This window comes from Notamacropus eugenii, chromosome 1 (assembly GCF_028372415.1).
Source record: "Notamacropus eugenii isolate mMacEug1 chromosome 1, mMacEug1.pri_v2, whole genome shotgun sequence".
Taxonomy (NCBI): Eukaryota; Metazoa; Chordata; class Mammalia; order Diprotodontia; family Macropodidae; genus Notamacropus; species Notamacropus eugenii.
Window position 1 is genome coordinate 246,744,966 of NC_092872.1, and position 25,708 is coordinate 246,770,673.

The 25,708-nt window shown below is 37.7% G+C and overlaps 1 protein-coding gene across 1 annotated transcript in view; it reads right to left on the reverse strand.

Annotated features, from left to right (window-relative positions):
* Window positions 1-3,741: 3,741 nt before the first annotated feature.
* The window catches only part of LOC140517301 (cytochrome P450 2C23-like), a 32,412-nt gene continuing 10,445 nt past the window's right edge, over window positions 3,742-25,708 (reverse strand). Inside the window, exons 2-9 of the mRNA XM_072628439.1 lie at window positions 25,164-25,326; window positions 24,844-24,993; window positions 24,317-24,477; window positions 20,453-20,629; window positions 15,577-15,718; window positions 12,009-12,196; window positions 5,560-5,701; window positions 3,742-4,235 (exon numbers count right to left, since the gene is read on the reverse strand). Of these exons, the coding sequence (XP_072484540.1) occupies window positions 4,048-4,235; window positions 5,560-5,701; window positions 12,009-12,196; window positions 15,577-15,718; window positions 20,453-20,629; window positions 24,317-24,477; window positions 24,844-24,993; window positions 25,164-25,326 (1,311 nt within the window). The 3' untranslated portion in view covers window positions 3,742-4,047. The remainder of the gene's footprint in view (window positions 4,236-5,559; window positions 5,702-12,008; window positions 12,197-15,576; window positions 15,719-20,452; window positions 20,630-24,316; window positions 24,478-24,843; window positions 24,994-25,163; window positions 25,327-25,708) is intronic.

The window sequence follows — 25,708 nt, forward strand, 5'->3', positions numbered from 1 at the left end:
TTTAACCCAACCCTTCTTTAGAATTAGATTATTTAGTTTCCAATTGATTTTTGGTTTCTCTTTCCATGGCCTTTTATTACATGTAATTTTTAATGCATTATGATCTGAAAAGGATGCATTGATTATCTCTACCTTTCTGCACTGGATTGTGAGATTTTTATGTCCTAGTACATGGTCAATTTTTGTAAATGTTCCATGTACCGCTGAGAAAAAAGTATATTCCTTTCTATTCCCATTTAATTTTCTCCAAAGATCTATCATATCTACCTTATCCAGAGTTTTATTTACCTCCTTAGCCTCTTTCTTGTTTATTTTGAGGTTGGATTTATCGAGTTCAGAGAGGGGGAGGTTGAGGTCCCCCACTAGTATAGTTTTGCTATCAATTTCTTCCTTCAACTCCCCCAACCTCTCCTCTAAGAATCTGGATGCTATACCACTTGGAGCATACATGTTTAGTAATGATATTGCTTCATTGTCTATGGTGCCTTTTAGCAGGATATAGTTTCCATCCCTATCCCTTTTGATTAGATCTATTTCTGCTTTTGCTTTGTCTGAGATTAGGATTGCTACTCTTGCCTTTCTTACATGAGCTGAAGCACAATATATTCTGCTCCATCCTTTGACCTTTATCCTATGTGTATCCCCCCGTTTCAAATGTGTTTCTTGTAAGCAGCATATTGTTGGATTATGGCTTTTAATCCATTCTGCTATCCGTCTCCGTTTTATGGGAGAGTTCATTCCATTCACATTCACAGTTATGATTACAATCTGTGTATTTCCCTCCAACCTCTTTCCCACCATTTGTGCTTTTAGCTCTCACTTCTCCCTTCCCCTCCTCAATAGTATTCACTTTTCTCCCCCTCCTCCTGCAGCCTTCCCCTCCTTCTTTTGACCCCCCTCCCTTTTAGTCCCCTTTACTCTTATTGCTTCTTTCCTCCCTTTTAGCTTCCCTCCCCTTTCTTCCCCCTTCCCCTCCTACTACCTATAGAGCTAGTTAGGCTTATCTACTTAAGATTAATGTTCCCTCCTTTGAACAAATCAGATGAGAGTACCTCTCAAACAATGCTCATCTCCCTCCCCTCCTTCCCTCTACTATAGTTTTGTACTTCTTCCTGTGATATAATTTGCCATTTTCTGCTTCCCCCTTTCCACACCTCCTATTACATTCCCTTCTCATACTTAAATCATATTTTTGACATGACATCATTTACTTTATGCCCATTCCCTCTACATATATCCCTTTTATCATAATAGCTGCACAGTTCTCAAGATTAACAGGTATCATCTTCCCTTATAGGGAGGTAAACAGTTTGCCCTAATTGAGTAGCAAGTTTTTGTTTTTGTTTTTTCCCCTCTGTTTACCTTTTTATGATTCTCTGGAGACCTGCATTTGAAGATCAAATTGTCTATTGAGTTCTGGTGTTTTGGTCAGGAAGCTCTGGAAATCCCTTATTTCGTTGAATGACTTTCTCCTTGCCTGAAATGTTATGTTGAACTTTGCTGGGTAGTTGATCCTTGGTTGAAGTCCCAACTCCTTTGCCTTACGGAATATTGGGTTCCAATTCTTTCGATCTTTTAATGTAGAAGCTGCAAGGTCCTGTGTGATCCTGACTGTGTGTCCTTGATATTTGAATTGTTTCTTTCTGGCTGCTTGTAGTATTTTCTCCTTCACTTGATAGCTCTGGAATTTGGCAACTATATTTCTTGGGGTTTTGAGTTTGGGATCCCTTTTGGGAGGGGAACGGTGGATTCTTTCGATGACTATTTTTCCCTCGGAGTCTAGTACTTCTGGACAGTTTTCCTTGATGATTTCCTGGAAGATATTGTCCAGACTCTTTTCTTCATCATGGGTTTCTGGCAGGCCAATAATTCTTAGATTTTCTCTCCTGGATCTATTTTCCAGGTCAGTTGTTTTTCCAATTAAATATTTTACATTTTCTTCTATCTTTTCATTCTTTAGATTTTGTTTGACTGATTCTTGTTGCCTCATTGAGTCATTAGTTTCTACTTGCCCAATTCTAATCTTCATTGTAGTGTTTTCTTCAGTTAGCTTTTCCATCTCCTTTTCCATCTGACCAATTTTTCCCTTTAAGGAGCTATTTTCTCCATTTAATTTTTGTACTTCTTTTTCCATTCGACCAATTTTCCCAGTTAGGTTTTGGGTTTCCTTTTCCATCTGATTAATTTTCCCAATTAGGTTTTGGGTTTCCTTTTTCATTTGATTAGCTCTTCCTTTTAGGGAATTATTCTCTCCAGTTAATTTTTGAACTTCCTTTTCCATTTCTTCAATTTTCTTTTTCAGGGTGATGTTCTCATCAGTGAATTCTTTTTTTATAGTTTTAAAATCATTGGCCAGTTTTTCTTTTATATCCTTCTTCAGACGTTCCAGGTAATCTAGTTGTGCTTGCGAGAAATTCATAGTCCCATCTGAGGTTTCAGATGGAAGTACAGTCTCAGCTATAACCTCTTTGGTGTTTGTGTTTTGGTCCTTATCCCCATAGAAAGATTCTATGGTTTTTTCACTTTTCGTCTGCTTTTTCCGATTCATGATGTTGGCTGAGTGTTGTAGCTTTTGGTTCTTTCAGTCAGAAGGTACAGATCTTTAAGTTGAGCTGATGTGTGTCTAGGCTAAAAGCAGGCTTTTGTTTTTTGTTTCCCCAATCAACCCTGGGGTTAGGTTGTTAGGTATGTGGGAGGGGTGGTCTGTCCTCAGGATATCTCCTTAGCTGACTTGAGGCAAAGGCAAGGTCAGGGGATGGTGATCCCAGCTTCCCTATTGTCTTCTCTTTTCTCCTGGAGGGCTGGGGCACGCCTAGAAGCTAACGCGTGTTCCCGCCCCACCTGGGGCTCGTCTCCCGGCTCTGAGGCTTGCCTGGGTCTCAGTGCGAATTTTCTCTGCCCTGGGTCGTCTGTCCCTCCAGCCGTCTCCGCTACCGTAGGAAGAATCCCCCTTTGCCACTTTTCCAGCCTCTGGTGTTATGAGACCACCCGCCCCCTTCTGCTGTTCCCGTTGATCCAGGATTAATCTGGGGAAGAATTTTATGGTTCCCTCAGGGTCATCAGGGGGGAGGAGAGAGCACTTACTGATCACTGCCATCCCAGTTCCTGGAAGTTCAAGTAGTGACCCACCGAAGTCCGTCTTCAGGCTGAAGATTTCAAGGGCTGCTGCGCTGATGTCTGGCACTCAGCAGCTCTCACTGGCTCGGCCTGGCTTATCTCCTGCTCCGCTGGTCTCGCCCGCCACTCTCGGGCTCCTCTGGTCCCCTCCGCCCTGCCGCGCCAACCGCGCTGCGCTGTGCGCCGGGGTCTTACCCCCGCGGAACAGATCCCTCCCGTGGACCCTCCGGTCCAGCCTGGGCTCCGAATCCGTCAAACTCCGTCACCCACTGGATTCTACACCTCCAAAGTCTGGTCAGACTCTCCCCCCAGAGATATCCAGAGGAGTTTTTCCAGGAGCTTAGGTGAGTCGTTGCTTTCACCCCGCCATCTTGGCTCCGCCCCCCCCCCCCCTAAGGATTGTTCTTGTACTATTTTTTTTTACTTGATAATCCTCTTTGCATATTCTTTGTATTGAATCAAGTGACAGCTAATTATTACTATTATCTATTTTGAAAAGCTAACTTACAACTGAACAATAAGTAATACCTAAGCATTTTCATATCTCTTCAGGCTCAAATCATCTCCTTTCAACATCAAGGTAGCATTCATAAGGGAAAAAAATGAGTCATGGCACATAGCGAATTCCAATGTGAACAAATGAATCAGCCTTTATTGAATTAACACTTCACAAATATGCAACATGATTTAAAGCCTAAAGATGCTTAGGGTGTCTTCATGCCGTTCTATAATGCTATCCCCAGACATGAAAGTACACAAGCAGTTCTTTAATCTATTATCTTTTCTTGTACATGTGTATAAGAATTGGAATCTGTTAAAAGGCAATGATAGCTATCACATTTTCCCTCAATAGGATTGGTTAATTTCAAGAGAAAAGAGATTTAGAATGTTGGTAAGAAAGGAATAGGGTGAATTTGAAGGGTGATTTTTTCATCCATGGCGAGGAAGAAGGCAGAGCTGGAACTTTGGAGGAACAGTGAGAATTCCAGTAGAACATGGCTTGATATCGATTTCCTTTGGATCAATGGTACTCTTGAGGGTAAAGTTTTGTAGAATGGTGACCAGGAATAAAAACAATTCCATCTTAGCCAGGCCCTCTCCTAAACAGGCCCGTTTTCCTGAAAGACAAAATTCTCTTCAGTGGCCTTCATGGAAAAATCCTCTCCATACTACCATTTCCAGAAAATCTTTTCTGAGGCACCTCCCCTCCACCCCAATAGAGCAGCACCTTGTTAGCACCTATTTAGGAAGTTAGGTGGCACAGGGAACTAGTGTTTGGGACTTGGAATATGGAAAAACTGATTTCAAGTACTTCCTAGCTATGTGACTCTGCACAAGTCACTTAAACTCTTTCAGCCTCGATTTTCCCATCTGTAAAGTGGGGATAATTATAGCACCTATCTTTCCAGAGTTGTGAAGTTCAAATGAGATGGAGCACTTTGAAATTTTAGAGCACTATATAATAGTTATTATACTGTTAGTGCAGTCTTCATGCACAGATGCATATTCTTTTTTTTGTATAATTTTTATGCTTATATTTTCTTTCCCCTATTTGTTTTGTAAGTTCCTAGAAGTCACAGACTAAGTCTCAGTAGTCTTTGAATATCTTTCTTTGTCAAGTACAATGGCTTCTATGTTTAATATTTTGATCTTCATCCATGATTTTATCAGTATGAGGATTGCCCCAATAAGGAAAATTCTTCTACTACTACAAATAAGTAACTGTTTGGCATCTTACAGTTTTAAACATGAGGACTTAAAGTCTAAACGATTTGCCCAGAGTCACACAAGCAGGAAGTGTCAGAGGCAGGACTTGAAACAAGATGATATTAAAGCTGACTCTTTTCCTCCGCCAAGCTGCCTCTCCACATGGATCTTGTGTATACTATATGAAGTGCATTGTAATGTTTTTGTTATTTCAATGAATGAATGAACAGATGAATGATGTAGGATGAGCACTTGATAAGCTTGTTAAAATGGGTGTAATGAGAGCAAATATAAAGCAATCTATCTCGGATAAACTCAACTCAGTTATAATCATTAGGCATAAGAGCAAATAAATCTTTTTATACAACTCTTCCTATTTCCCACTCATGTGCTCTAATTCCTGTAGCGTGGTGTGAGTCAGTTAGTTCCCCAATAAGCATTTGTTTGGCACCTATTTTTGGTAGCCCCATTGTAAGAGCTAGGTTACAGATAAAGGCAAAAAAAAAGCAGACGGTAAGTACTCTTTAGGGCCAAGCTAGTTCGCTGAAGTGCTCTAAGGTAATACCCAATCATATTGGTTACAGGAAACAAAAAAATCTTTAAGCATTGGTGACAGATGTGGAAAGAAAACAGAAATTTCTAGTCAGAATGCATTGAAGAGCAGTCAAATGGAGAAAATGTTGTAGAGACAGATTCATTTCAGATTTAGAAGTAAAGATGGGAAAGAAAATTTACCTATAGAAAAAGCCATGAAGTATTTACTCTTCCTGAAACTGCCATCCTTATTCAGGAAGTGCCCTGGATCAAACTGATGTGGGTTAGGGAATTCTTTTTTGTCAAACAAGACAGAGGTAAGCACTGGGAACACAGTTGTGCCCTGGAATAAAGAAATAACATGGTTAGTGGGTTAATAACTTGGTCTAGTGCTAAGTAACACATAGTGGATGCCTATTAAATGCTTAGTGACTGAATATTGACTGAACAAATTCTTTAGGCTTTCATTGAAGAGAGAGAAAAATTTAATAACTCACCATAGATTTTAATACTGAACAATAAACATAGCATGATACACAAGGTGTGAAGACACCTCTGCCACACTCATCCTAGTTGTCCAGGAAGCCCAAATAAGGTTTTCTATCCAGGAAGATTGAATACCATTAAAGACAAAAAGTAGAGCTCAATGGCCTAATTTTACAAGCTATTTTATCTTTTTGTTCATTTTCATTACATAGAAGATATGACCTCAATTTTGGACTTATCATACTTGAAATGTTTACAGATTATTCAGTTTTAAATAGACAATTGACATGTGGAGATGTGTGATAATGCTCAGGAAACACATGAGGATTAGCTATAGAAATGTAGGAGTCATCAACATAGAGTTGAAAATGAGTAAATAAACTTTTCAATTTTTCTACGTTTTATTTTCTGATTCTGTTTATCTCTTTTTTGTTCATAAATTCTTCTCTCCATAACTGTATAAATTATCCTTTCCCTTATTCCTCTAATATATTTATAATATGACTTTTTATACCTATGTAATATATGTATTTATTCCCATGGATTGATTTATTGTGGTATGTGGTATAAGATATTGATCTAAACATAATTTTTGCCAAACTATTTTCCATTTTTCACAGTTGTTTAACGCATGTTTTCTTGAAATATAGTATCTGCTCATTTTTATGGCTGAGGTTTTCAGCTCATCTCCTGATTCTTAGATATCTTCTTTACCATTTCCTATGATTTGATTTGATTTGATTTTTTATGGTAGATATCTAACATTTTGTGATTTTTTTTCAATTTTTAAATTTTGTTCTGGTATTTATTGATGACTCACTGAATCATTTAATTCCCTTGACCAAATTAATTTCCAGGGAATTTGGGGATTGGGTAAGTCTCTGTGTCTGGCATACTTATTCCTCTTCCAATTCTCTCCACAAGAGCAATGGTTCTTAACCTTTTTTCTTTGTCTTATACCCTTTTGGCAGTCTTATGATGTCTATAGAAACCTCAGAATATTTTTTGTAAATTTGTAAAATACATAGACATGTAAAGGAAATCAGTTTTAATGAAATAAAGATGAAATTTTTGCCATCTAAGTTCACCAACCCATTTGATCTATTCAAAGACCCTAGAATACCTCTTGCAGATCTTTTCTTTCATTCAAAATATTTTTAAAATAGATTTCATCTTTTATTTTTTACATTACTATCTCCATATCTCTTCTCTTAGCCTGCCAAGAGAGACATCCTATATATAACAAATACTATTTTTTCAGTCATGCAAAACATTTCTGAAAGAGTCATGTTGTAAAAGAAAACATAGACAAAAAAACCTCAGTGAAAATAAAGTAACCAAAGTGTGTTTCAATCTATATCCAGATATCATCAGTTCTTTCTCTGGGAACAGATAGCATTTTTAATCTTGAGTCCTTCAGAGTTGTCTTGAATCATTGTATTGCTGAGAATAGCTAAGTCATCACAGTTGATCATCTTATAATATTGCCATTACTTTGTATATTTCACTTTGCATCAGCTCATGTAAGTCTTTCCAGGTTTCTCTGAGAACATTCTGCTCATCATTTCTTATAGCACAATAGTATTCCATCATAATCACACACCACAGTTTATTCAGCCATTCTCCAGTTAACGGGCATCCCCTCAATTTCCAATTCTTTGCTACCAGAAAAGAGCTGCTATAAATATTTTTGTACATACAGGTCATTTTCCTTTTTTGTTTTTTATCTTTTTAAGGATACAGGCCTACCACTCAAAGGTATGTGCATGGTTTTATAGCCCTTTGGGAAAAGATCCAAATTTCCCTACAGAATGATTGTATCAGTTCACAACTCCAGAAACAGTGCATTAAAGTCTCATTTTTTCCCACATTCCTTCCAACATTAGCCATTTTGCTTTTCTGTCCTACTAGTCAGTCTAATAGTAGTACCTCAGAATTGTTTTAATTTACATTTTTCCAATCACTACTGAGTTGGAGTGTTTTTCTCATATGGTTATAGATAGATTTGATTGCTTCATCAGAAAACTATTCATATCTTTTGACCATTAATCAATTGGGAAATGATTCTCATTTTTACAAATTTCATTCAGTTTTCTATGTTTGAGAACTGAGACCTTTATCAGAGAAAATTACTTCAACATTTTTCACAGTTACTCTTGCTAACTGTGTTTCCCTTCATCCAATCCCCCACTTATTCTCTTTTTTTTTCTTTTACCTTCTCCCCCCTCAAGCGTGTTTTGCTTCTGAGTACCTCCTCCCCTAATCTGTCCTGCATTCTATCACCTCTCCCTTCTCTCATAATCTTCCCCTCCTACTTTCTTGTAAGGTAAGATAGATTTCTATACCCAATTGAGTGTGTATGTTATTCTCTCTTTGAGCCAGTTCTGAGGAGAGTAAGATTAACTAACTCCTCTTCACCTGCCCCCTCTTTTCCTTCAAAAGTTTTTTCTTGCCTCTTTTATGTGAGATAATTTACCCAAACAGTTTATCCCCATTAAATCCCTTATGATTTCTCTTTCTTATTTATCTTTTTATGCTTCTTTTGAGTCTTGTGTGCAAGAGTCAAATTTTCTATTCAGCTCTGGTCTTTTCATTATGAATGACAGAAAGTCTTCTATTTCATTGAATGTTCATTTTTTCCTGAAGTTTTATACTCAATTTTGCTGAGTAGGTGATTCTGGGTTGTAATCCTAACTTCTTTGTCATCTGGAATTTCATATTCCAAGCCCTCTGATTCTTTAATGTAGAAGCTGGCTCCATGATATTTGAATTGTTTCTTTCTGGCTGCCTGTAATATTTTCTGCTTGATCTGGAATTTGACTATAATATTCCTGTGAGTTTTCATTTTGGCATCTCTTTCAGGAGATGTTTGGTGGATTCTTTCAATGTCTATTTCATCCTCTGTTTCTAAAATATTAGAGCAGATTTCTTTGATAATTTCTTGGAAGATGATGTCTAGGTTTTTTTTTTATCGTGGCTTTCAGGTAGTCCAGTAATTTTAACATGATCTCTCCTGGATCTCTTTTCTAGGTCAATTGTTTTTTTCCAATGAGATGTTTCACATCAGCTTTTGTTTTTCTGGGGTTTTTTTTGGTTTTGTTTTATTGTTTCTTGATTTCTCACAAAGTCATTTGCTACTATTTGCTCAATTTTAATTTTTGAGCAATTATTTTCTTCAGTGAAATTTTCTCATCCTTTCCCATTTGGCCAATTCTGCTTTGTAAAGGAGTTTTTTTTTTCTTACGTGAATTTTTGTGTCTTTTTTTTTCATTTGGCCAGTTATGCTTTTTAAGGCATTCTTCTACTCATTGGCTTTTTTGAACTTCTTTTACCATTTGCCCTGTTCTGTTTTTTAGGTATTATTTTCTTCAATAGTTTTTGTGTCTACTTTACTAAGCTGTTGACTCTCTTTTCATGATTTTCTTCCATCATTCTCATTTCTCTTCCCAATTTTTCCTCTAAATCTCATATTTGATTTTCAAAAGAAAAAAATTTTTGAGTTCTTCCATGGTCTGAGTCTAATTCATATTTTTCTTGGAGCCCTTGAAAGTAGGAGATTTTGATTTGTTATCTTCTTTTGGGTACCACCATAGTAACTTTCTGTGGTCAGATTTTTTCTGTTGTTTGCTCATTTACCTGTCTTATTCCTTGATTTTAAACTCTGCATCCAGGGTGGAGGGTGCACTCTCCCAAACTTTAGTGGTTTTGTGAAACTGTTTTCAGATATACTTCTATAGATCTATATGTTTTCAGTTATTCCAAGGTGGTATAATCTAAGGTGGTATAATCTAAGAAGAGGTGTGCTTATTATTCTCTTGGCCTGTGTTCTCATCTGTGCATGACCATAAGTACTCTTCTTTTGCCCTGGCACTGTGAGGGGAGTCCTCCTCTTCCACTGTAGACACACAAGCTCTGTTATACTAGTGTTCCTTCTCACCCTGGGACTGCCACCCAAGACTGCAACCTGGGTCTGAGAATGAGCAAAGCAACAGAGTCCAGTCCCCAGTTCCAGCAATAAGACCCCTATAATCTCTTTCTGACCAGTTGTTCAACCCCAGAGAATGAGCAAAGCAACAGAGTCCGGTCCTCAGTTCCAGCAATAAGACCCCTGTAATCTCTTTCTGACCAGTTGTTCAACTCCATTGCTGCCTGTGGGTTGAGAGCTCTGGAAGATGCTGCCACTGCTGCTACTAATTCAGTGGCTCCAAAGGCATATTCCTGGTTTCCTGGGGCCCAGTCTGAACTGGCATGATCTGATAGCTTTCTTGCTGACATTCTAAGTTGTCTCTAGTGTGTGTGATCTGAGAGGTCTGGAAACTACCACTACTGCCACTGATTTAGCCATCTTGAGGCCTGTACCTGGTTTGCTGGTGCCTGGTCTGTATTAGACTGTGTTCCTCTCTCATGCTGGTACAACAGACATTTCCTGCTGACCATCTAATTTGTCTTGGGCTGGAAATTTTTCACTCCATCTTTTTGTTTGTTCTACCATTATAGAATTTGTTTAGAGTCATTATTTAAAGGCATTTGGAGAGTTTTAGAGAACTCTGCCTTTACTCCACCATCTTGCCTCTGCTTCTACATAAATAATATTTTTAAACACAAAAAAGCAAAAGATTGTGGAAAGCAGGATAACTGAATAATAGATTGATGTTCTCCAGATCAGAACCCCAAAGCCTTCTGATTCAGAGTCAGAGTAAAACAGCTGTGTTTTCCCATCTTTACTAAGTGTTAGTCTGGTGTATTAACTGGGTGAATAGAATTCTATAAGCTGAGATTGGAAGATTTTTTCCTTTTGGATCACTTCTCTAGTGATCAGACATTTGAGGCTTCCTGCATGTAATTGGGCAGGCAAAATATATTTGTATTTCCTTTAATTTCTGTCATTAATTAATCTGATATTATTTATCCGTACTTGCTAAAGTACTTGTGAGAAAACCAGGTTATCCTGCTTCCACTTTTTCTATATTAAGGAAAGTCTCACTGGTTTTATATTTTCTAAACGTTATGAGCAAGGGTTAACAACTAAAGCTCTGTGTTTGCATAGATCATATTCAGCCTTGAAGTCTTCTCAAATACCACAGAATAATAGTTAATTTTCATCATTGTGAAAGCTCATATTCTAAGGTTCATTCATTTATAATCTCTAATTCTAAACTGGTGGAAAGAATAAATAGAAAGGTATAATCTCAATTTCCTAAGGAGTAAAGCTCTATCAAGGGCCTCTGTTCCTTAGGAAACTCAACTGCTGGAGTATTGGGTAGGAGAATGTTGTTCTATATATCTGCTTCCTCCATAGTATCCAAGCTTAAACCCCTCTAATTGGAGAATATTGATGATCTTCCCCAAACCTCAAGTGGTATGAATGATCCCCTTCTGAATTTTCCATATTTTAACTCGGATCCTCTACTTATGGATCACATGTCAGCAATTATCCATCTGTATGTGCTAGTTGATTCTTGAGGCATTATTTCTTGACTCTTCTGTCATCCTAACTCCCTGGTCACTGGGGAATCCAACAACAAACTTATATGGGTGACAGATACTTGCGATATGTGATATTTGTAGAATTTCTGCTGTCTTCTAGGTTTGTTTGGTTTTTTTTGTTTGTTTTTTAGATTGGCTGACTATCTAGTCTTACCACGATGAGGAGTATTATTTTTTCCTAGTAGTCTAATTTGTTGTGTTTTCTCAGCATAAGAGAATATTATCAACCAATTCAATTTTCCGACCATTACTTATTTTGGTGACAGGGTAGATACATAAACGAGAAGGTTGTAGGCAAGATTTTGTAGGGTGACACAAATGCCAGGAATGTGCTCTAAATACATCTTGTCTTAACTGAAAAGTACACTTCAGTTGGAGAAGTTTTTTATGGTTATTAAGTTTATGTCACTATTTTCCTCATGTATTCCAACCAACAAAGAGCAAAATGATGCTGCGGATAAGAAATTGACTTTGAGTTAAAGTTTCTCTCTAGCACATGATAGCTGTGTTATAAGTTGCTTAATATCTGAGTATCCTCAATCATTAACAACAGGTCACAGACTCACTAGAGCACATATTCTGGGATCCTACTTTATGATTCTTCCTAAAATTTGTACATCAAGTTGGTCTGGATTCTAACTCAGCTAGGACATTTCTGTCATGTTCTGCCTTCTTACCTTAGGTATGAAGTGTTGTTGCAATTGGGTGTCACGGCTTACTTCATGGGGCAAACTGAAAGGGACAAGATCAGAATATCTCTGTATCTCATATATCACAGCCTCTGTATAGGGCATCTCCAGTTTGTCTTTAATGGAAGGAATTCTATGTTGTCCAATCACTCGATCAATTTCTTCATGAATTTTATCTGTGTTGACATAAATAATGACCAATTTTGTGTTGTCTGAAAAATTGGGAACACTAGACGTAATAGATACACTTAACAGAAAGTAAACTAAAAATACTCCTAAAAGACCAGGAGAAAGATCTTGTTCATACTTATTGAATTATATAATTTACAGCTGGAGAGAAGACTTAGAAGTCACTTAGTCTAAATTCTATCTTTGTCAAATATGGAAATTAGGGGCAAGAGAAGATAACCATGACTTAAACTCAGGTCTTTAGAGTCCAAATCCAGAGTTTTTTCCCTACATCATACTAGACAGACCCCTTCCAAAAAAAAGGAAAGGACTGACTTTCCCACTCTTTGAAAGAACAATTTATCAGATAGAGACTATGACATTATGAATGTTAATTTTTAATTAGAAGCCAATTATATGTCTTGGTTCTTTGTCTGTGAAGTCTCTGAGTTTTTGTTGTCTTATAAATGTATCATGGTACATGCTTACAACCAGTGAGCCATCTGAATTAAAGGTTACAACTTTTCTACAATCTGCATGATTCCCTGTAAACTGACAGCCTGTAGGAATCATCAATTCCAGGAAGAATGGGAGTATCCTTTATTCCTCATTAACCTTCCCTGTGAAATGTCCTTAAATGGTTCATCCTATGAGGAATTATGGATCTGCCTTAGAAAGGATAAAATGAAAACTTCTCTGCTCAGCTTTTAAACCCTTTACAAAAAACCCTTAGCTATTCAACCTCATTCCTTAATTCTGAAATCCAGTTAAATTGATGTTCTCTTTTTTTCCTTTTGAATGATGCTCCATCTCTTATCACTTTGCCTCTTTTGACCATCCCCATACTTGTAATATATTCCCTGTTTTCCTCTGCTTCATAAAATTACTCTTCTTTCATGATGAGTTCAAGTTTTACATGATAGCTTTCCTGGAATCTCCCAATTTGTGTTTTCTATTTACACTTAGCCAGTCAGCCAGTGAGTCAACTAGCATTTATTAAATCAATACTATATCCCAGACACTATGCTAAGTGCTGGAGTGACACAGAAAGTCTGTCAACAATCTCTGATTTCAAGGAGCTCATAGCATCATGGGGACAACAACGTGCTAACAACCCGTACAAGCAAGATATATACAGGATAAATGGGGGGAGGGGGAAGTTACATGACCTCAGAAGGATGTCACTAAGATTAAGGATCACTGGCAAAAGCTTCTTACAGAAGGCTAGATTTTAACTGATTTGAAGTAGGCCAGGAAAAGTAGGAAGCAGAAATGAAGAGGGAGAGGGTTTCAGGAATGGGGTCACAGCCGGTGAAAATGCCTAGAATCAATAAATGGAGTTTCTTGGTCATGGAATAACAAAGAAGCCAGTGTTACTGGATAATAGAGTTCATGGAGGGAAGTATAGTGCAAAAAGACTGGCAAGTTTCCAGGTCATGAAAAGCTTTAAAAAGCCAAACACATAATTTTTATATTTGATCCTAGAGGAAATAGGGAGCCAGTGGAGTTTGTTATATAAGGTGGTGACATGGTCAGACTTGTGCTGTTGGACAACTGAAGAGGGGGTAAGTGGATTGGTGTGGGAACTTGAGTCAGGAGACAAATTATGGAATATTGAAACAGCGGAGGCTTCAAGTGATGAGGTCCTGAAACAAAACAGAGTCAGTGACAGAGGAGAGAAAAGGAGATGTTACAAAGGTAAGATGAGGGTACTTGGTGACTGATTCTATATAGGGATAAGAGAAGGTGTAGAATTGTAGATAACACTCACATTGTGAGACAAGGTGACTGGGAGGATGGTAATACTCTTAGTCACATACAGGGAAGTTAGGAAGTTAGGAAGGGGGGAAAATTTGTTGGAGAAATAATGATTTTAGTTTTGGACATGTGGAGCTTAAAATGTCTATAGGTTTTGTAGTCTGAAATGTTTAATAGGCAATTGGAGTTGTAAGACTGGAGATAGAAAGGTGAGGTTTGGGCAAGTATGTATGAGAGTCATCTGCATAAAGATGATAATTGAAACCATGGGAACTGATGAGATCACCAATGCAACCCTAAAGAGGGAGAAGAGAAGAAGGCTCAGCCCAGAGCTTTGTGGGATGCTTCTGGTTAATGAGTGAGACCCAGATGAAGTCACAACAAAGTCTGACAGTTGGAGAACTAGCAGAGAGCAGTGTCAGGAAAATATAGAGATAAGAGAGTATCAAGGAGAAGAAGGAATTGGTGGTGTCAGATGATGCAAACAAAGAAATTCTCTTAATTGCACAATCAAATGGACTTTCTTTTCTTCCCAGTAAGGATGATTGGAGAAAAAAGCTATTAGATTCTGTAATTAAGAGATTCTTAGTAACTTTGGGGTGAGTAGTCTTGATTGGATGAATATTTCAGAAGATAGCCTGCAAAGAGTTAAGAAGAATAAAAAAGCAGAAAGGAAGTAGGCACATATATTGTGGTTGGCATTTTCAAAGAACTTAGCCACAAAAGAGAGGAGAGATTTGGGACAGTAGCTATACCCTTTAAAATTATTCTCTATATACTAATATGGGGCACCTATATTGTGCAGTGGACAGACTGTCAGACCTGGAGTCAGAAAGACCTGAGTTTAAATCTGTCCACAGACACTGCCTTGTTAACCTTGAATAAGTCATCTAACCCTGTTTTCTTCAGTTTCTACATCTGTAAAATGATCTAGAAAAAGAAATGGCAAACCACTTTAGCATCACAGATAAGAAAACCCAAGAAGAGTCACAAAGAGCTGGATATAATTGAAAATGACTAAACAGCAAAAACAAATACATGTGCACTTGACACCCTCATTACTATGTAGGATCCTTGAAAAAAGAGATTATTTCATTCTTTATTTTTATATCCTCAGAACCTAGCATAATGCCTGACACATGGTAATAAATGCTCATTGACTGACTACATAAAGAAAGCATTTGATATCCTTAATTCCTCTGGATGAAACACATTCCAGACATGTTCTGTTCTACTTTTTCGGTTTTGAATAGGACAACATTTAAAAAGGGTCCAATTGCAGTGTAAACTTCATGTTAAAAGAAACATCTACTCCAGGAACAATCCAACATTTTGTGTAGTCATGGAGAATTAGAATAATTGCTTTGGGGAAAATGTGATGGCTGTGTTAAGTGAAAAGGCCAGTTGCTGTGCCCTGAGTCCTGTGCTCATCCTCTCCTTTTCTACTCAGCTCATTCTTTTTTCTGTTTTCCACTATTACAGGACTCTATCCTATAATTTGAAATCTTGTTTGAGAGTCATTCAATCACAATGATAAAGTGTTCGGCCAGTTTCTGCCTAAATCTGTGTTGCGCAACTTCAGATGGAATCTTGGGTGTTCCCATCAGAACATTGTAGATTTTCTCATTACCTTGCACTTCTGGGTACTTCAGGAGAAGAAGCAGTCCATATCTCAAAGTGGTGCTGGTTGTTTCTGTTCCAGCATCAAATAAATCCATTCCTGCTGTTGCCAGATTTTCCAGGTCAAACACAGATTCTGGATTTTTTTTGTCCTATAGATTGTTCAGGCAGAAATAAACAAGTGAATGAATGAAAAGATAGATAAAGAAATGAACGAATAAATAAATAAAAGTAGAATTGCAGTAAGAAGTGTTAACAAAATACCTCTGGGTCCAAAAAGAGGGACCCTAAATTAAACAGAGTCTAATCGCTGCTAACAAAGCATTTATTGTCTGAGAAGAGCTTGCAAGAAGAAACTTTGCAGAAGATAGAGGTTGGGGTGGAGACAGAGATAGAGAATTAGTTCTCAGCTGCTCAAAAAAGTGAGATTTGGTACGAGCAGGGAAGAGTACACTACAACAGAACAACCATATCTCACCACCTCAGTTCTTTCTCTGGTTCTATTCTTGAATGTCTGGACATTTCAGTTTGTACAACCATTCTTCTCACTCTAGGAAATGCCATCACCTCTGTTGTCTTCTTAGATCCTGGAAGGTATCTCTTCCTCTGCATTCCTAATCTTGGTTTAGTTATTTTTTTCTTAAATCACTATTTTGAGGAAGTGATCAGGTCATCCCCATACTCACTCAGTACTCTACCCAAATCTACTGCTGACTACTCCATGCCCTAGCAGCCTTCTCACTCTTGTGGGAGGTCCCTTGTCCTCTATGTTCTTCTCACTTTGGAAGATAACCCAGGTTCTGGAGCCCCATCTTCTAATTGGTGAGTTCCTCTTGGAATCTCCATTTTGAGTTTATAGGAAGCACATAATAAATGCTCTTTGCCCTGAATTATTGGTTTTCTAGTCTGGGATGTTATGTCTCTCTTCATGCAACCTAAGATCCCATCATCTTTTCAGGTGCCATAAAAATCTTATTTTTAGTGAGCATAGAGTTCACCAAACTTCTTAATTTTATGCCAGGTCTGCAATGTGTCCCATGAGCTGCCCATCTATTTTATGATCCAATCAATATACATTTATTAAGAGGCTATAACATGTCAGCCACTTTGCAAAACATCAAGGAGACCAAATATTGTTTAAAAGACAGTCCTTGCTCTCAAGAAGCTCACAGTCTAATGGGAGAGATAACATGAGAGCATTCTGTGCAAACAAATTATGTATACAAATTGGAAATAATCAACAGAGGAAAGACAATAGATTTCAGAGGTATTGGGGAAAAGAACTTCCTTTAGAAGGTGGAAATCTATCTGGAACTTGAAGGAAGCCAGGGCAGCCAGGAGGAAGAGATAATGACTGGGACATTCCAGGCATAAAGAACAACCAATGAAAATGCACTGAATCTGTAGCTGGAAGTGATTTTTAAAAAATTGTTATTTGTATGTTCAAGGAACATCAAGAAGCCCAGTGTCACTGTACCAGACAATATATATGAATATTTTGGAGGTTCAAGAAGATGTGAAATCTTGGAGAAGAGGCAGGCTATAAAGGGCTTTGAGTGTCCAGTAAGAGACTTTATAATTGCTTTTGGAGGAAATAGAGAATTGAATAGGGGATTGACATGGTCTGACCTGAACTTTAGGAAGTTCATTCTGACAACTGAGTAGAAGATGTATTGGAAGGGGAAGAGACTTGAGGTAGGGAGACCATCCAATAGGCTAATAGTGCTGCTATGAATTCATGAGGGCCTGAAGAAGATTCATGGCAGCATCAGAGGAGAGAAGGGGATGTTATCTGAGAGGTGCTACAAATGTAAAATTGATAGGACTTGACAACTGAATAGGTATGAGGGGCAAGAGTGAGTACTTGAAGATGACAGCTAGGCTGCAAGCATGCATGATGGGGAAGATGGTTGTACTCTTAATAGTAACTGGGGCATCACTAATAAGAGAGGGTTTCTTTAATAATAATTTCAGATTTGGATGTGTTGAGCTTAAGATGTTTATGAGACATGTATTTCAAGATGTCCACTAGGAAGCTGGAGATGAGATGCTGCAGATCATCAGAGAGGTTAAGGTGGGATAAATAAATTTGAGAATCATCAGCAGAGAGATGATTGAATCCATGACAGGTGATGAGATCACCAAACAAAACAGTATAGACAGAAAAGAGAAGAAAGCCCATGATGGAGTCCTGAGGAATACCCCAGGTTAGTCCACATGACCTGGATTAAGATCCAGCAAAGAAAACTGAGTCATGGTAATAAGAAGTACTGGGGATTGTAATGTCATAAACCAAGAGAGAAGATAGTATCACGTGTGTGTGTTCATCCTTTGTTGTCGAAGAAGACCATGCCATCAGAGAAATGAGGACATGACTTGTACTTGACTTTGTTTTGAGTGAAGGAGGTCTGTGCAGGTCACCAGCCTCACTTCTCCTCCAGAGCCATCTGAATTCAGTGGCCAGATATTCTTCAGGATGACTGGAGATGACCCAAGATGAGGCAGTTGGGGTTAAGTGATTTGCCCAAGGTCACACAGCTAGTGAGTGTCAAGTGTCTGAGGTGAGATTTGAACTCAGCTCCTCCTGACTCCTGTACTGGTGCTCTATCCATTGCACAACCTAGCTGCCTGAAAGAGGGTAAACACAAAAGTCAAAGGCTACAGAGAGGTAAAGAAAGATGAGGTCTGAGAAAAGGCCACTAGATTTAGCAATTAAGTGATCATTAATAAATTAAGAGAAAGTTATTTCTTTTCAGATGATTTATAGCAGAAGTTTAAACATGCAGCCCACAAACTGTGTGTAGTCACAACACATCCTGGTGTAGATCTACACAAGATTAAAATGTATTTGGGAAATATTTAACAAAATAATAAAAATACAGTACAGTATACATAACATTGATGTGTTGTTTTCTAAGTTCACATGTGATTGTAAGGATTTTTATGTATGCTTTATTTCTATTTCAGTTTGACACCATTTATCTATAGCGTACTGCAATTAAGGGCAACTAGGTGGTGTAGAGGTTAGAGTGCCCAACCTGGAGTCAGAAAGAATCGTCTACCTAAGTTTAAATCTGGCCTCAGACACTTATTAGCTGTGTAACCCTGGGCTAGTCCCTTAACCCTGTTTGTCCCAGTCTCATCATTTGTAAAATGAGCCAGAGAAGGAAACAACAACCCACTCCAGTATCTTTGCCAAGAAAAATTCCAAAATGGTCACAAAGAGTCAGATACAACTAAATAACAACAAGAGTAGAAAAGACATGACCAGGGGGTCGACTAATACTATGACTTCTGACCTTTATCAACTGAAACTGTTTCCATATAAGCTATTGCATTCTCAAAGTTACTGATGATCACGTAATTGCCAAATCTAATGGCCCTTTCTCAAAATTCATCTTTTTTAATGTCTCTGCAGCCTTTGGTATTGTTCTTTCCCCCTCTTCTCCCTGATGCTCTTTTTTTGTCTAGGTTTTCATAAGTACTCTCTTTGGGTTTTCCTTCTACTTATCTGACCACTTCTTAGGCTCCTTTGCTGTATCTTCATCCATCTTATTTGAACTACCCTTGGGTATTCTGCAGAACTCTGTTCTAGAACCTCTCCTCTTCTCCCCTCCCCTCCCCTCTCCTCCTCTCCATTCGTTTTTTCTTCTTTTTGTATATTACTTTGGTGATTTCATCAGCTCTCATGAATTCAGTTGTCATGTCTTTGCTATTGATCAGATCTACTTATCCCAGTCCTTAAATCTCTCTTGAACTTCCACTTTCACATCTCTAACTGCCTATTGAACATTTTGACCTGTATGTCCTGTGGACTTAAACCAAATATATCCAAAACTGAGCTCAGTGTCTTTCCTCCCCGTCCTCCCAAGCCTCCTCCCTTTCAGACTTTTCTGTTGCTGTGAATAGCACTACTATCCTCCAAATTATCCTCATCTTTTCACTCTCCCTAACCCCATCCTCATGTATAATATCTTGCCAAAGTCTGTTAATTTTATCTTAGTAACATTTCTCAAACATTCCTACTTCTCTCCTCTCATATTGCCAAGACTTTTGTCAATCTCCTACCTCACCTCAAATGCAAGAACATTAATACTCCATTGGTAAATGGGGTACTGTTGCAATCATCGGGAAATTCAGTGTGTAATTATACAAGCTACTAAACTGTTCATTTCTTTTATGATAAGAGTTCCACTACTGGGCATATACTTCAAAGAGTTAAAAAACTATGTATGTAAGTATGTTTACGTGCATGTACATATATATATACACATATGTATATATGTACATATTTAAATATAAGATATGTGTATTTGTATAGAATATATACATATGCTTATCCAATTTATATATTCTCTCTCCAATCATGACAGCATTATATCATGAGAGCAGAGAATTATAAACATGAATTCCATCAATTGAGTAGTGATAGAATAAATTAATAAATTTTGGTGTCCAAATATAGTAGAACATAATTATAGTAAATAAAAATAATAAAGAAATAACAATAAAAGAACACTGAGAAGATCCGAATGATCTGATAAAGCATGAAATGAGCAGAACAAAAATAACAATTGAGATAATTACCTCAATGAATTGAATGAAAAGATCACTAAAAGGAAGCTGAATGACACACTACTGAAAAGTTACTAATCATCCCCAGTATTGCTAATGAACCATTTTCCACCTCACTTACTAGAGGCAAATGGTGGGATGCTTTGTCAAACAGGGCCACTTAATATGGTTAGCTTTTTTTTCCATGTAAAAACTTAACTAGGGAGGGAAAAGATTTTCTAGAACAAGAAAACACAGATTTTCAATGAAATCTATTACTAAAAGAGTTGAAATAGCTATTTCTCATTAACCATTTCCCATGTGTACGTTACCTGCTTCATTTTGTAGAGAAAGCAGTCAATGTAATTTTTAAGATTGTTAGGATCCAGGGTCTCTTGGTGTTTCTTTGTATAATCCAAAATAAACTGTTTAAGTGCCTTGACATTTGAAAAATATTTCTTGTGAGGTCCAGGAATGTATCGGAAAAGCCAAGGGATATTATTATAGAACTATGAAAAGGGAGGAAGAGAGAAAAGTATCATATATGAGTTTACTATTTTTGAGAAAAACCTCCTACAGAGTCACAATTTTATAATTGTTTAAATTATATTTGTTTCTTTGGAAAGGAAAAGGGCTTGTCCCCTTTAAAAACATGATAGTTTGGAACAGTAATTGCTTAGAAAACTATTGAGTCTTGTGGCTACAAGTATTTAGAGAGGAATACTTTTAAAGAAGATCAGGAAAAAGGAAGCATTTATTATGATTTAGGGAAGTGACACCAAACATCTTAAGTACTGGTATAGAAATGTACAAAATGCTATTCAGTCCTCAAAACCTTTTCACGTATTACGGAAAAAATAATTTTAAAAATCTATATAATGATTTAAAAAATAGTAGCTGACCTCAAAGTCAGGAAACCTGGGTTCAAAAGCTACCTTTGATACGTACTAGCTTTATGAACCTGGCCAAGTCACTTAATCTCCCCATGTTCTAGGTCAGAGGGGTCAAAAATGGGCAGTGGCCCAGGCAGATTAAAATGTAATTGGAAAATATTTAACAAAATGAATAAAATAGATAGAACGTGTGTATGGTTTTCTAAGTCAATATGCAGACAACAGGGATCTTTCTGTGTGAATCAGTGGCTGCCCACTGCTATTTGAGTTTGACCCCACTGTTCTAGATATATCTCCAAGATTATAGTTAACTAAAACTTGATAACCTGCTTTGGGAGAATGAATATTCTTCTCTAGGGATTGCCTATATCAGTGAAATCACAGATTCTGGAGTTATCCCTATGCTGCTCTATATTCCTGACATTATACTTCAGGATGGGTGAGTAGTCTTCTGCCACAGGTTGACCCAGGCATGGAGAGAGAAAATTCAGTGCAGTCCATTCCTGGCAAATTTGGCTACATGTAGAGGGCCAGCTTCAGTGTCATCTACAGAAATACTCTTTTCTATAGGCTCAGGTTTTGTCTCCCCAAATGTACATTCTTAGGAAAGGGTGTTCCCCACAATCTGTAGACAAGTTGTGGGCTGCCCTCTACAAGCAACATCATTGTTGAATGCAATAACAACCAGTATTTTGAATCTGTCTGTCCAGTACTATGCAAGACACTAGGGAATGGGTGCAGAAGGTGGTAAACAGCATTCTGGCTTTGAAGGGGCTGACAGGACAGGTAGATTGTATAAGCACAAATTAACTAGGAAAATAAACAAAAAAAGACAGGACTTATTCAGGTGATAGGTTATGAGAATAGCAAATTACAATCATAATAAAATAAAACTAATAATTGGTAGAGAGCCATTCTGATAGTCAGGAACATCTGGGTTGAATTCCCATTTCTGCACCATGCTGTACTGTATTGGAGGTGTGATCCAGGCCATGTCCTTTAACCTCTCAGTGACCCTAAATAATTTTCTCAGACTATAAATTGCAGAGAATTTGCTCATTCCCTTGAATTTCCCTAACCCAATGAAATTACAGATCCAGGTGAGTGGGATAGGTTTAGTGAAGACTTCTCAGATTGTAATTCTTCTCCCAGGGGTGAGGTAAGACTGAGAGGCTCAAGGTTACTATATTTTTAGAACAGAATAATTCCATATAAGGATATAAAACTGTGTAGTACATTAGGGTCTCAATGATTGGATGAAGTTTACCTAATTCTTCAATGTCTTCATTTCAAAAGGGATTGGTTAGATTTTGTGTGTAGAATGAAAGATCATATTCTCAGCTAATGAGAATAATGGTCAGTGGGGGGGGGGGGGAGGGACTTGTGTTAGAGTCTATATAAATCACTGCCTTTTCTTTGTCTTTGGCTTTCCTACTCCTACAGGTGAGCCCCTCTTCTCAAGAATCGAATAAATCAACTTTCTGTCATCACTTTGAGAGGCCTCTGAGTAATTGATTTATGTAGGGACCTGAGCCATCCCACACACAGGTTACATCAGATAACACTATAGATAACATATATGTAACATTTTAAGGTCTTCAGAGCACTTGATGCATATTTTCCCATTTGATGTTGACAATAAACCTATGAGGTGGGTGCTATTATTATCTTCATCTTACAGATGAAGAAACTGAGAAAGAGATGTTAAGTGCTTTGTTCAGGGTCACACAGACTGAGTGGCAAGGTTCAGTTTCAGCTTATCAGGACAAGTCAGTTTCTGGCCTTGACAATTTACTGTTACAAAAAATGGGCAAAGTTTATCCTTTGGAGAAGGGAAGGTTTGTGCCCTTTGAAGGGGTCTCTTCTTGACCCCTTTGACGAGTTGGATAATTTTAAAATAAAATAAATATTTGTTTCCTGTTAGAAGCTGCTTAATTGTAATGTAGAATTGCTGGAGTAGTACCTTACTTTGAGATAAGTTTACCAAAGCCATAAACATGATGGGATATTGTAATGTAATATGGTAAAATGGAAAAATAATTGGACTAGAAATCTCTAGCCAACTCTAGGATTCAATATTTGTTTGTCTCTGGCAAACTTTTTTAACATAACCTCTTTTAACATAACATAACATAACATAATTTCCTTATCGGCAAAATGCTTATATGAGACAATAAGGTTTTCATATACTCACATGCACACACACACGTGTACACACACAAAAGGAATGGCAGATGGAATACAATGACTTAGGTTAGACATTTGTTGTAACTCAAATTCAAGAGTCTCAGTAATTTCTAACCCTAAGTGAGGTTGCAACATTGAATTATGATTCTGACTCAGGCATAGTAAATACAAATTTTATGTTGGAGACACTCTACCTAGAATTTTCTGGAAGCTCTTATTTGGGTGCTGGCTCCTAATTTGACTACGCCCATTTCAAGCAGAGACTTTCTAGTCAGTATACTTTTTTGGCAGACAGAAACTTAAAAGGCCACCATGTGATCCTGATGGGGTCATCAGAGCAACTCCCAGAAAAGATTATACAATAGAATCACGCAGCAACTGTGCTGTGCGGCTCTATGTACCCAGAGTCAACCCCAAGACCAGTGGAAAAATGTGTTCAGTAAACAGGGTCCACTGAGTAGCATGCCCAATAAGAATACTGAGATGACATTGCCAGAAGACACAAATTATTTTGAAATATCAAACGTCTGTTATCTACATGTTCCCTGGATGGCCATATGCAGGTGAACTCCCTAAAGTATGCTCTGGTCATACATGTTCCTTACATTTCTGCTTCTTATGAATGATTGTTGTTCATGCAGTCTTTCCACTGATGATATTATGTTTTTGTAAGTGAATGTGCTTCACGTATATGCAATAGATATTCTTCTGCTAGATTTATTGCCTTTTATGTCATTAAACATTTTGGATTAATTCTGTTCTCAGGATAACTAGTAAAATATTTAATCTAAAATATATTTCAGTCTAAAAAATATTTAGTCTAAAACAAAATGTTGCTGCTGCCACCATAGCCACCACTGGAAATTTCAGCTTCTTTTCTGAAAATTGCCTTCACCACTAATCCTTATAATTTTATGAACAGCATGACTATTTCCAGAGCCCATTCATGCAACCCTGCAAAAGACTTTGTTAAAGAGACAATGACCTCACACCATGACCTTGTTATGCTTTGTGTGGAAGTTTTCTGGTAATAGGTGTTACCAAAGAAGCTTCTTCCCCTTGGGGTCGCTAAAATGTGATGACCAAGTACATACCAGAGGATGACTCTGGCCTTACCTGAACCACTGGTGAGTTCAGTAGAATCAAGTTTTCCCTTAATAAGCTCATCATAGAAAGGAATTTCTCATTGTCATAATTAAAACGCTGATGGAAAAGGATGGAACTGATAACATTGCAAGGGGCACATCCAAGGATGAAGGTTGGGTCAAAGGGTTGACCTAATGATAAAGAAATAAAAAAAGGTAAAGAATAAGTTTAATGATACTATTTTGAATCAACCAGCATTAGAATGGCAAGAAAAGGCTTCTGATCTGAGCGTGGGGTTGAGTTCCCTCCATGCTGATTTATGACATCTCTGCTGGACTAATTCTCTTCCCTGTATCTAGGACAGAAACAGTTTATGAAACATGAGAATACTAGAGAGAAAGCTTATATGCTGCCCCACTTCCTCCCATAAGGGTTCCACCTGGTCACAGAGATGGACAGTGGTAAAGACAGTAACTCTCAACCCTGAGAGATTTAGAATTAGAGATATATTATTTTCCAGGACCCATGTGTCCAAGAAATATTGAATGATAACCAACTCTTTGTTTTCCTCAGTTCCTCCAAAAGGAACTGAGCTTCCTCCTGGACACGCTCCTCAATGTTCCTCTTCCCCATTCCAAAGTTCCTCAGTGTCATCAGGGAAAATCGCCGGATTTCTTTCCACTTTTCTCCATGACTGAAAACAATTCCTAGGAAAAGAATGAATCAAGCATGAGGTTAACAATTCTATTTTGCTATGAACTGCTAGAATTTTTATTTGATCATTGTTTCTAACTAGCTTAAAGAACATTGTTAAATTCTCCTTCTGTTTCTTACCTTTCCACCTCTACCACTTTTCCTGGAAGAATCTGAAACTTACCATGTCCTTTGTAAATGTCGTCAAATATTGGCAGTTTTCCTCTGTCTCCAAAAATTTCTCCCTGATCAACAAGAGCCTCCTTCAGTGCCTTGTAGCCATGTATCATCACCACTGGCTGAGACCCCAAATACACAGTAAACACAGGACCATACTTTTCAGATAGCTGGGAAAAGAGATACAAGAAGCAACTCAAGGACCAGTGCTTAACTTGAAAATGGGTATATCTGGGCTTCTATCGCAAGTGATAAGAAATGCAAGGCACATGGCTATATTTGCCCTGTAACTGAACCTTCCTATAAGCATTGACTATTGCAAATAGAAAGTGATCTCTTTGAAAGAACTTTCCTAATCCTCTGTTCTTATTTCCATACATTTAACTGTCCTTGAAATATAATAAGTATTAAATAATTTTTTTAACTTAAGGAATTATATCAAGTAGAGAGAGCACTGGCTTGGAAGGCATGGGACCCTTGTTCTAGTCCATGTTCTGTTACTAAATAGCCTTGTGGTTTGTTTGAATTCATGTGGCTATCCCAGGTTTCTTT